The sequence below is a fragment of the Phodopus roborovskii genome, unplaced genomic scaffold (genome assembly GCF_943737965.1).
Source record: "Phodopus roborovskii unplaced genomic scaffold, PHOROB, whole genome shotgun sequence".
NCBI lineage: Eukaryota > Metazoa > Chordata > Mammalia > Rodentia > Cricetidae > Phodopus > Phodopus roborovskii.
This window is the reverse complement of record NW_026126416.1, coordinates 27,814,208-27,826,296: the sequence shown is the minus strand read 5'-3', so window position 1 is coordinate 27,826,296 and position 12,089 is coordinate 27,814,208. Positions and strand designations below refer to the sequence as shown.

At 43.0% G+C, this 12,089-nt stretch overlaps 1 protein-coding gene across 1 annotated transcript in view; it reads right to left on the bottom strand.

The window, feature by feature from the left end:
* Nucleotides 1-4,199: 4,199 nt before the first annotated feature.
* Secisbp2l (SECIS binding protein 2 like) overlaps nt 4,200-12,089 on the bottom strand; it is a 52,573-nt gene continuing 44,683 nt past the window's right edge. Inside the window, exon 18 of the mRNA XM_051183499.1 lies at nt 4,200-8,140. Within this exon, the coding sequence (XP_051039456.1) occupies nt 7,485-8,140 (656 nt within the window). The 3' untranslated portion in view covers nt 4,200-7,484. The remainder of the gene's footprint in view (nt 8,141-12,089) is intronic.

The window sequence follows — 12,089 nt, the reverse complement described above, 5'->3', positions numbered from 1 at the left end:
ACTAACTAGCCAGCCATTCACTTGTGGCTGCTGTCTCTTTGCTGCCCTGATGGCTGCACCCCTTCGGTCAGTTGGAGAAGGGCAATGGGACAAGGATAAAACACCACCATCCTTACATGTGGTCATTGCATGATCTTCTGGAGCTGTTGTAAAGTTAGGTGTCTGGACCAGACCTCTGTTGACACTTAAGGCCAACAGGTGCGAAGTGCTCTTGTCTGAACTCCCTCAGTCACCCCAATAGCTTGCAGCAGAATGGGAAGCTGCGATGTGTGCGATGTGGCAAGATGAACCCCCCCAACACACCCACACACCCACACACCCTACAGCAGGCCAACTTTCCACATTCATTAATACATCCCTTCTCTGACAGTCCAGTGATTTGATCAAGGCCCACTATCTGAAAAATGGCAGAGTCAAGACTCCAGATGTTTCTATACCTGTGCACTGACTTCCCTCACACTGAGTAGGCAATTGTAGAGACACAAGAGGTCAAGTAGCCTACTGCCTTACAATGGTCATATCTAGTAGCCATTAAAAAGCTGGTGAGAAACTAAATTAACAGAGGGCATGTAAATCGGTCATGGGAGAAAGATTTGAGGTGAGAGGCTATGGAGAGATAGGGGCTTAAACTATTGCACACATTCCTCATTGTATTGCCCTTCATGAACACTGTGCTAAGTCAGTCATAGGAGAAAGATCTAAAGTGAGTGGCTATGGAGAGTCAGGGGTTTAAGCAGTAGCAGCCATTCCTCATTATTGCCCTTAATGAACACCTTGCTTTACACAGTTTGAAGGTTTGTGCTGACCCTCTACTGAGCACATCTGCTGGTAATATGCCCTCCCTTCAGCTCTCAGTCTTTGTTTCAGTAATCCTCCCAGTGTTTCAAATGTGTTCGTTATCAATGCATTTATACTGGTGATCTGGGCTCAGTGACATTCGCTGGTGCTGTGTTATGTAACAGTTTTGGGGTGCCCCTGGCCTGTGGCTGTGTAAGACAGAGAACTGGACCTTAGTAAACACTTTAAGAGTTCTGGCTGCTTCGTCAACCAGCCAATGTCTTTCTCCATCTCCTCAGGTTTCCCTATTCCCCTAGGTAGGATAATATTGAGATTAACAACCACACAAGGCTTGTAAGTGTTGAACTGAAAGAAAAAAGCACACATCTCTCACTTGGAGAAGAAGGCATGTCCAAGGCCAAGGCAGGCTGGAAGCTGGGCTTCTGGCACCAGCTGGCCAAGCAGTGAATGGGAAGGGAAGGCTCATGAGGGAAACTGCAAGTACCAGTCAGTGCGCACACACACACACACACACACACACACACACACACACACACACACACACACGATAGCAGAGCACAACAAGTTTAGTGGTCTGGACAAAAAAAAAAAAAAAATCAAGTTAGCCACCACATTCCTGTAAGATAAAGGCCAACCCAGAGAAAGGCTCTTTACTTTCCTCTTTTCTATGATGAAGCTGGGCAACTTAGGGACATGTGCAGATGTTGGTTCATGGGGACTCTGGAAAACTGCTGCTCTCTGTAACATGAAAGAACAAGGTGAAATGGCAAACTGGCTAGGTGTGGCCACCCAGGTCTGTAGAGCTGCTGTGAAGGAAGTGGAGGCAGTTTAGTGAGACATCTCAGGACAGAACAAACTAGGGTGACAATTACCAAATCCCTATATACTGTAACATGTGTGTGTGTGTGTGTGTGTGTGTGTGTGTGTGTTATCATAGCAACAGAAAGCTAATACATCATTTGAAAGGATATAGCTGCCATAGCTAGTGATTCCTCTGATGGATCCGAGTGAAATAATTTAAAACCTTCTGAGAATGACCACTCCAGATGTTATCAGGAAGGCATGAGCCGGGGTTTTGCCTAAGAGGCAGAGTACTTGCCTAGCATATGCACGAATTTGGTTCCCATCCCCAGCACCGAATACAAAATGTGACTTGTAGGAGAAGGGAAGTGTCAACATTGATTCCAGCCCTTGTGGATGATGTTGAAAGGCTCCAGATCTTAGCAGAGAGTTAACTGTGGACATGGCAGAAAAATCCAGAGAACCAGAAAGAGAAGCAGACTGGGAATGTGATGGGTGAACGGCCCTCTCACACAAAGCTTTAGCAATGAGTCGCCTCTCACACATGAACAAAGCGGTGCTTTCCTGAGATGGAGTCTATGCCTGGCAGAGCAGCTGTAAGTATTGCTGTCATGGTAACAAAATGGAATATTCAGAATCAGAGAATCACTCATGAGAGTATGGGCTTAATCCTAGACTCCACAAAAAAAAATGACAGCATGACATACTGGAGAAACACTTTGTGAAACGAAGAGCCTAAGGATACAGTGACTTCACTGCCCTGGGTAAGCAATTGCCATAGACACCCCAGCATCAGAACCAACACTGATCTGTTACCAACCACCAACATCAAGGTTTCATTTTACCAATTGCAACTCACTAGAGGTGTTTTTTAGTAATAAAATATTCTGAAACTGTCACATACATTGTTTAGACAGAATTCTACCACACAGCCAATAAACTACAGCATAGTGTAACCATAACTTCCAAACACACAGAGAAACCAAATGTGTCATGTGCCTTGCTTTGTGGCAGTATTTGCTTTCTTGGGTGGTCTGGAACTGCTCTGGCTTAGAAACCTCACAGGATTGTCAACAGATTCTCCAAATGCCCTCTTAAAACATCACCTGTGGCAGCCTAGGAACCAAGTGCATGGCAGAAGAGCTATTGTTTAATAGACTTCTGTAGTGGTTTTGGTATGTATGGCCTCCACAGACTCACATGTGTGAATGCTTGACCCATAGGGAGTGGCACTATTGAGAGGTGTGGCCTTGTTGGAGAAAGTGTGTCATATGGAGGTGGGCTTTGAGTCTTACATGCTCAAGCTAGGCTTCATGTGACACAACAGCTTCTGCTGCCTGTGGATAAAGATGTAGAACTCTCAGCTCCTTCTCCAGTACCACGTCCACCTGCATGCTGCATCACACCACGATGATAATGGACTGAACCTCTGAAACTGAAAGCTGCGCCCTCACTTAAATGTTCTCCTTATAAGAGCAACTGTGGTCCTGGTGTCTCTTCACAACAACAGAAACCCTAACTAAAACACTCCCTTTCCCTTTTCACCAGAAAAGCAGTATATCTCAGCAGCTTTAACTGCCTTCAGGAGCTATGCACACCCTCTTCTGATCAACTTAAAGAAAAACCAAGTGTCAAGTTTCTATAGCGTCTCAATGTTTTAGTGAGACAGAGATCAGCAGGTGTGACCGAGTTTACTGCTCAAGATCCATACAGCCCAGGGAAGCACTGTGCATAGCTGCGGACTCTAAGACACAGTAAAGTGTGTAGCAGGCTTTCTTGGACCGCCAGGCCGCAAATCATGATGTAGAGACTGACTTTCTATTAATTACGAAAGCTCAGCTTTAGCTCAGGCTTGTTTCTAACTAGCTCTTATAACTCAAATTAACCCATTTCTATTCATCTACGTGCTGCCACGTGGCTTTTACTTCTCCTGCACATCCTGCTTTCTCTGCATCTCCTCTAGTGTCTCTCCCTCGCCTAGATTCATCTCTTTTCTCTCTAACCTCTTCCTGCCTAGCCATTAGCCACTCAGCTCTTTACTAAACCAATCAGAATGTGCCTTGGCAAAGACACATCTTCACAGTGTGCAAAATGATTATTCCACAACAATAAAGCTGTGGCTAGAGTTTGAATTCCAGATCTGCCACTTAACTGGCTGTGAGATCTTGGATAGTTTCTTAGTTTTTCTACCACTGTATTGCCTGGAAAAGGCAAGAGCAGCCATGGCAGGGCTGCTGTGTGCCCTGAGGGTCAACCATGGGGAAACAAGGGACCTACAGGAGGCTAAGATCAGGACAGTCTGCTCAGAAGACAGGTGGGTACCACAGATGATGCTGATCCCTGCACAGAGATCGCTATTGCTCCATGAGAATCCTGGCAAAGCCGTGTGAATATTAAGTGACAAGGCAGGCAAAATCCTCAAAATCTACTGGTACAGGGGAGGTCAAGGAGCTGGGGTGACATCAGAGTGCATTTCAATAACCAATTTTATTAGCAGAGAAGACCCCACTAGTACTTACAGAGTGCAAAAAGGTTGTTATTAACCTCTGAATGTGGGATAATGTTTATCCTTCACACAGAAAAAGAACACAGAAATCCTCTTTGGTATAATCCACTAATTTTGCTAGTTTTTATTAGAGCATTACAATTAAGACATTAAATTATAAATTGAAGTGGTATATTTAGAAATTAAATTACAAAACAATACAAATACTTTTAAGGTGTGATGTGCCAACTAAGTATAAATGTTATCATTAACCAGGGTTCGGTTTTTAGATTCTGCAGAATCTATGATGTGTACAAAGGTTGAAAGGGACAAGGGAGAAGGAAAGATGTTTTCGAAGAAAATATTCCACAGAAAAAAATTTAAATAAAAAGATAAGCTTTCAGTGAATTAAATTAATGTTCTAATCTGTTGGCACAATGTACAGAAAATACTTACATGATAATTTCTTAAGCAAACAGCAGCTTTACAAACAGTAATACTTTATATATATATATATATATTAAAGTAACAATGTGTTACGATTTAGCAGTTTTGTGTTAAGAGTCAAAATGAATGCAAAGATGGCTCTCTTTATTTGCACATTGTAATCCCCACCCCACCCCCACTTCCCCAGGTTATTAGAAAAATCACACAAGTATGTTATTTGGATATTAATTTGTCAATATTTAAATTATTTGGATTCCTTTTGACTAATTCTTTTCCAAATACTGGAAGCATATAAAATACCATCTCTTCAAAAATGATTCCAGCCAAAGCCTGTAAAAATTTTCAATGTATAACACATGTTATTTTTCCATGTTTAGTCAAAAGAAATTATATTACATCATTTACAAAAATTAAAACCAAAAAAATTAAGTTATTATGAACATCTGTCTTTGAGGAATAATCTTCACAACAAATAAGCCCACCAAAGAGGGAGTCAAACTGGGGAGTGGAATTTATACTGTAATTCATGTACTGATAAAAACCTAACACTAATTATTGCCAGTAAACTACATCTACACACTAAGGGAAAAAAATCAGTTTTTATTTCTTGTGCCAATAAACTCGTATTCTTACCATTAGATTTATTTCTAAGTCTCAAAGAGTGAATGATATCTATTTCCAAAAATAAGACTTTTCCTGTTTCTCATGCCTCCTCTAAAGCCTGGAACTCAACATAAATGGACACCCAAAATTTACCCAAAGGAAACAGATTATAAAGACATCGCTGATGCATATTTAAGGGTACTCAGCATGGAAGAACTTCCTTTGATAAATTTTGGGTTGTCCTCTAGAAGTGACTAGTTTCCCATATAAAGTCTGTGGTCCCTTGGATTTGTGGCAGGAAAGCCACTGTCTTTCAGAGGCCACCAACTGACCTTCTGACAACTACAGCAAAAGTTAAGTTATTGCTGTTTTCAAGATTTCCTCAACTTCTGTTTTGGTACAAATGTCAAAACTCTAAAATGATGATCCACATCCAGAAGAGAATAAAATATAAGAAATCTTTGAAAAGCCACTATCTCATGATCAAGAGCATCTGAACCACTGACATCAAGCAGGAAATAACATCGTGAAGAATAGGAAAAGTTTTCAAATCCACTTCAAGACTGTCAGTCGTTCAAAACCTCTATCATTTCTTTAAACAAGTTAAGGCTTCCAAAAATGCAGACAGTAAGAATCCACCCATGTAAATCACACTATGTCAGCTTCATTCCTTACGTCTAACTGAAGTATCAGATAATTAGTGCCTAAAGTCTACACTGGACAACAGTTTAGACTGGACGGTATACAACTGCCCCTTTAGCACACTAATCAGGTTGACTGACATTTTATATTTATATATAAAGCAATGCTCCTAAACTTTCACAATTTACAAATACCATACCATCAGCCAAGAATCTCATCTCTCCAGTATTAAATGCCAGCATTATAAAACCTCAAAACTTTCACAGTAGGTCCCAATTATTTCAGCAAAGACTTTCTCTAACTTGTCTCTTCTGCCTCTGGGAGACAAAGTCCTATCCCAGGGGGAGAAGTGCACCTGGCTGTTGCCTGCTTCTGGGAGTTCGTAAGGAGAAAGCTCATGTGTCCATCTATGTACTGATAGCTGGGCATGAAGGAGATGAAGACCAAAGACAGGTGATGTTTGATTCCCATATCTTACAAAACCTTTCTGAAGACAGCAGAATCCAGGTGATGGCTGGACAGCAAACAAAACAGCTCATTAAGTTGAGATTCTCCCAAACATACACACACACATTCCTAGAGAAGGGTAGAGATAAATAATCATGAGTAAAATTAATTTCTGCATACATTTGAATCTGATAATCATCTTTAGGATCTGCACAATTAGAATAACCTCTTTTTTTCCCTACATCTTCTTCCAAGCCATATCTGAACACGTCACAAACTGTGCAAAAGTCCTTTCCCTGACTTCCTATAACTGTAGTTCTTGCCATGAGGAAGGTACAATTTAAAAAAGATGAAATGACTTTCAATGTGGACTTGTTTGAATATGCAAACAGATCCACACCTCAAAACAAAAGGGTCCTAAAGCAAAAGCAAGCAGTAGGACACAATGGGACAGCCTTGCTTCTGGGGCCCACAGGGAAGTGCTGTGGTAATACAAACCTGTACATGTCACCTATCAGTGTTTGCTTAACTTTACATACTATGTACAAGAGCATTCCTGAGGTCAGAGGCAAGTGTTAGACAGAACCTGGCAAGTCACACCATGGTGACTGTTTGCTCTTACAGACATCCATCCCTTTCTACAAGCGAGGCTAGTGTGGTAAGTGCTCTAAGTGCTCGCCTAACTCCTGCAGGCTGTTTTAGCCCAACCCAACTTTTGTGAGTTACAATGACCAGTGGCTTCTGAAATAAACATTGTGGGCCGAGTAAAATCTGTACCCATTTTTTAATGCACAGTGCTGGGCAGCCTTGCTGCCCTCGACCTTTTAGGCCCTGATATTACCTCCAGCACTTTTCAAAAGCAGCTTCCACAACTCCAACACACAAATGACCCTGAAGCAGATGCAGTCTGCAATCAAAGACTGGTCCTTATAATGTTAATCTTCAGTTTGTAAAACAACCTTAAATAGCCATTAGTTATTTGTTTGCTTTTTCTTTAGAATTTGGTCTTCTTTCATTAATCATTATTTTTCATTACAAAGGTAGTTGAAAGAAGTCTGAATTTTCTACACAATTCTTAGAAATAGACTTAAATGCTAGTTAAAAGCAAAGCTAGAGATCATAACAAAATAGGTAAAAGCTACAAAAGGTCTGTTGGGAATTAAAAACACAGTAAGTGACTGGACAGTGGAAAACGCTGAGATGGAGCATCAGGGACGTGGCTGCTGCCAGACACAGCTGAAGGCAGCTGGCACTTCCTGAGTCATAGATTTGGGGGAGCAGAATTGGCCTCAGAGAGCTCTCTGTTCACGGAGTTGCTGGGCTTCAGCTGCTGGTCAGGGGTGCAGTGCTCACTGTCCACACCCGATTCCAGCCCCTCAGGAGCTTCTGCCGATTCCTCTCCGCTCTGCTCTGCGCTGTCTTCCTCAGGGCCAGGAAGGGCCTTGCCGAGCTGAAGGGTTTCCATAGTCCTCTGGGTCTCTGAGACCCAGGACTCAATTCTACTATTGAGCTGCACTTCTACTGATATGGGTTCATGAGTATAATCTTCCTCCTCTTCCTCTTCTTCATCCTCCTCCTCTTCAAGCATGCCAGGTACAAGAGTGCTGGTGGTGCTGGTGATGGAGGAATTCAGAAGATCTCGGCAACTGCCATCCAGGGAGCCTGTCTCTGTGCTCTGCTGTGAGGCCCACTCCAAGTCGTCCGGCTTCAGGTCATCCTTGTCACTTACGGGTTTCCCCTGGCCTGGTGCTGAGGTAGTGCTGCCTGCAGCCAGCGGCGGCTGCTTACTCACAAAGGTGGTGTCTAGTGTGAGTTTACTGGGCTTCTCAGAAGGGCCCTGCTTACAGGGAAGCTCTTTCTCGTTTTCTGACGTTTCCAAGCCATCCGAAGTCTCCACCATGCTTCTCCAATTAGTTTCTAGAAGAGGGAACACATTTTGAGAAACAGAAACATTGTATAAAACCTGCATATGAAAGCCAATGCACTGTCCCTTGGTGTTTGTGTCCCCTACAGCTACGCTGACTTCAAGGAGCCCCAACTCATAGGCATTCGAGCCAAAGATGTCCACCAGAAACAAATTCTGACCTTGAGGATCTGGAAAAGCACATCACCTAATGATTGGGTCATGCTTCATCTATACACAACCAATCTAACCATGGGAAAATGTGACAACACACATAACCTGGCTTACACAGTTTGCCACACAACACAAAGCTGACAAAACCACCTTCACAGACTAGGACTCCTGAATGAGTGTGGCTCTCCCACTCTCCTAGGTTTATTTTTTAAATAAAAATATCCAATTATCTTGCAGTAATTTGCATTTATAAGAGTAATAGTATTATCATGTAGTAAAATTGGAAAACTACACATAATAAATACTGCATTAGCCATGGGTTATACTCATCGATGCAGATGGTATCTGGGGCACTTTAGTCAGGACAGTTTATAGAGAAAGTGAAAATACAAGAGCCCTCTATTTCCTCCGGCTGCTTCAGGGTAGGCCAGACCCTTGCCACTCATTCCTACCTTATCACAGTCTACCCCTTCTAAGTGCTGTCTCACTAGAAACACAATCATTCAGTGTAAAAGCATGAGAAACCAGCCGGTTGGAAACCCTTACACTATAGTCCTTCCTATTCCACCGCTAACCCACGGAACTCATTACTTTGTGTCACTTCTAACTCAAAACTACATCTGGTCACTGCTGTCTTAACTCGGGTCTCAATCTCTCCATCTCTCTGCTGTATGTTCCAAGCTTATTTTGGAAACTGGCTTTGCCTCTGTCTAACTGGCTTTTCGTGTCCTTAAGACAAGATTCAAACTCCTCAGGTTGCAGCTTGGACCCCCTCACGATCTGAGCTTACGTCTTTCTGGTTCCACTGCATCCTGTCCCTGACCATGCAAGCTATGCTGAGTATCACTAAACCCTCACTGTCCCACAGTGACAGGATAAGCTATGCCTTAGCATCCACTGCTCTGTGGAAGTCCTGATGCCCACTGCTTGGAGCCCTCCTTTCTGACTGTCCCAGGAGAGTTCACTGACAGAACCCACTGCACTTTACATTACATTCAAAAGCACTTCCTGTTTGCTATTCCATCTCATCCTTCCCCATTCTCACCATATCTGTGTTCCTGGACCCCTTGTTTGGTTTGGAAGTAGATGACTTCCGGTGCCAAAAGCTGACCTGGTCTAGCAGAGGATGGGGTGGGTGAGAGAGTGAGTGGCTTCCATTCAATATTGGGCAGCCAGACCCCCAGCACCTTCTCCTCTGGGCTCCAGGGCTTGAAGTGCTGCCACCTGCTCCCCGCCCACCTTGGACCCTGGCAACCATGAGTGGCAGCGCCTGGCTACCCTTGGCAGATCGGTTGAGTGTTGTGGTCAGGAAGATTATTCCTATGGTTTCTAATACTGTAAACTCTTATTTCAGGATTTGTAATTTGGTCATTTGACATGGTTTCCCAAAGAACGTTTTGTCTGTCTTTCTGTGTGCATAGAAATGTGTGGCCACTGAGCGCTTGTTTCTGCTTGGTTTTGAATGTCTGGGTTTACATATTCCATCTGTCCTGGTTAACAGCTCAGCTACTGCTATAACCACTGGTAGCATGGGCTCAGAATTTGCCTCTGGGTTTTATTGAATCTGATATGATGACGGAGAAAGTTATTTCATGCTGTTCTACCTTATTAAACAAAAACAGCTCAGAAACTGGGTATGGTTAAAAATCTGTAACAAAAAGTTAATTTAAAACTTGTAATAGAAAATTGGAATTTTTCTGGGAAATAACATGTGGTCTGCTGCCACTTTGACTAAGGTTATAAACAGGAGATCATATGACTTCACCGCTATCTTAAATAAAGTAGACCATGTGTGTGGAGTGGGCTCACCCAGGAGATATCAGGTCTCCAAGTTACTTTACATTAGGACAGATGTTCTACATGCTAATCTGTCCTGTCATAAAAACAAAGTTTATGAAAACTAGCATTTAAAACTGAGGTATTAAAGCTACCCCTCAATGCATCCATGTACAGGGATTTACTTGCTGATAGCCAGATTTTGAAACAATGTTAAAACTTGGTTTTGCCTTCCACAGATTAAGATTATGCTCTATGTTTTAGGACCAGAGCTGAACACCAGAGACCGTGATACATCTATCCTATGACGCAGCAAGACAATGACCTAAACCGTCTCCTTATCTAAGGTCTATTCAGACTAACAGAGACAAATTTAAAAATATATGTCTATCCTTCTTGCTTTTTTCTACTTTTGCAAGTTGTAGTTAATTTGGTAAACTAAGTCATACAAAAAACTATTATATATATATATATGTTCTCAAAGTTAGCCTAAATAACATTTGTCTAGTTTAGGTATGCCTAACAGATAATCAGCCCCTGGTCCTCAAACACCTCACAGATCTGAGAAGATGGCATTTTAATAAAAAGCTTCTCATGATAGAAGTAAGTCAGCTCCTGGAAGCACCCTGTAAATCCTTCAAGGAAGATGGATGGCCACAGAAGAATTTCCATCTGGAAGCTTGCTTTAAATATAGGTTAGCCACGGAGTGGAAAACAGCTTTGTACTTTAATGGCTGCCAAGACCCTGTCCAGACTGTGGACAAGCAGGACACTGGGGAATTGACTGCTCTGCTCTGTCAAGACAACGTAGACCACTCTCCCCAATTTCCTTCTCCACAGCAAAGTCTGTCAGATCTTCCCGGCCTGGCAGCTGAAAGTAACAACTTCCCTGGGACCTCTGTTCCCAACAACCATGGAGAAACTCAGGGACAGCTGCCCTGAGTAGCTGCAAAGCTGTCTCACTTCTGCCCACCAGGTGATGTTTATCCTCCTTGGATCTGATGGCGCTTGATGGCCAGCGTACTGATAGTTCACCAGTTTAACAGTTCTCCCCCAAACCCAAGGCTGCGGCTACTCAGTAGCTCATTAGTTCACAGGCTTCACAGTACAGGATAAACAGGTTTCAGATGTAATTCTGGAAGTTCAGAGTTTTAGCATTCATAAATCCAGTTTTGATAAACTGACAGGTTTTTTGTTTGTTTGGTTGGTTTTGTTTTGTTTTTAGTATTACTGCATTGTCTTCAGCCACATATGAAAAACTCTGCAGAAATGCCAACTCTTCCCCCTCTGAAACAGGTTAGCATTAAAGAGGGCATGGAACCCTGCAGGTGTGCTCAACTCCCTCCTCCATCATTCATGCAACCTCTTTCATTCAGTAAATTCCCTGTTTGTCTTCTAAAAATGTTCATACCTTTTAACTGAAAGCCACAGCCTTTTACTATGACACTAAGCTGTAAAGCTGTTCCCTCTGTTTTACAGAAATCTGCAGAATCCTGGAGAAAGGGTTCTGCTACTGTATCAAGAAATCTGGCCTAGTTGAAACTAATATCAGACCCTAGAGGCCCTCTTTGACTGCACCCATCTTCGAGCCCATATTTTATAGGTCCACCCACTCCTTGTACCAGGACCAAACCACAGGGGTTCCTCCGGATACACCAGCCCCTGCACCAGCTCAGAGGACACCAACTAGGCAAGCACTGGCAAGCTGACTTCACCAACAGGCCCACTCATAAAAAGCTCCATTATCTCTTAACTCTTAACTCTTGTTGACACCTTTACAGGATGGATGGAGGTACTCCCCACCTCAGGAAAACAGCAGGTGTGATGAGATGGCTCAGATAGTCCTGGAACACCACATCCCTCGATTTAGTGTGCCATCCCCCCAAGCTCCTGGGACATCAATGCTGGTACCACCTCCCCAGGTGGGCACCTTCCAGCAACTGGGACCTGGCTTTCCAAGATGCTCCCAAAGAAGGGTGTATCTGCTCTCACTTCTTGCTCATTCACCCTTGC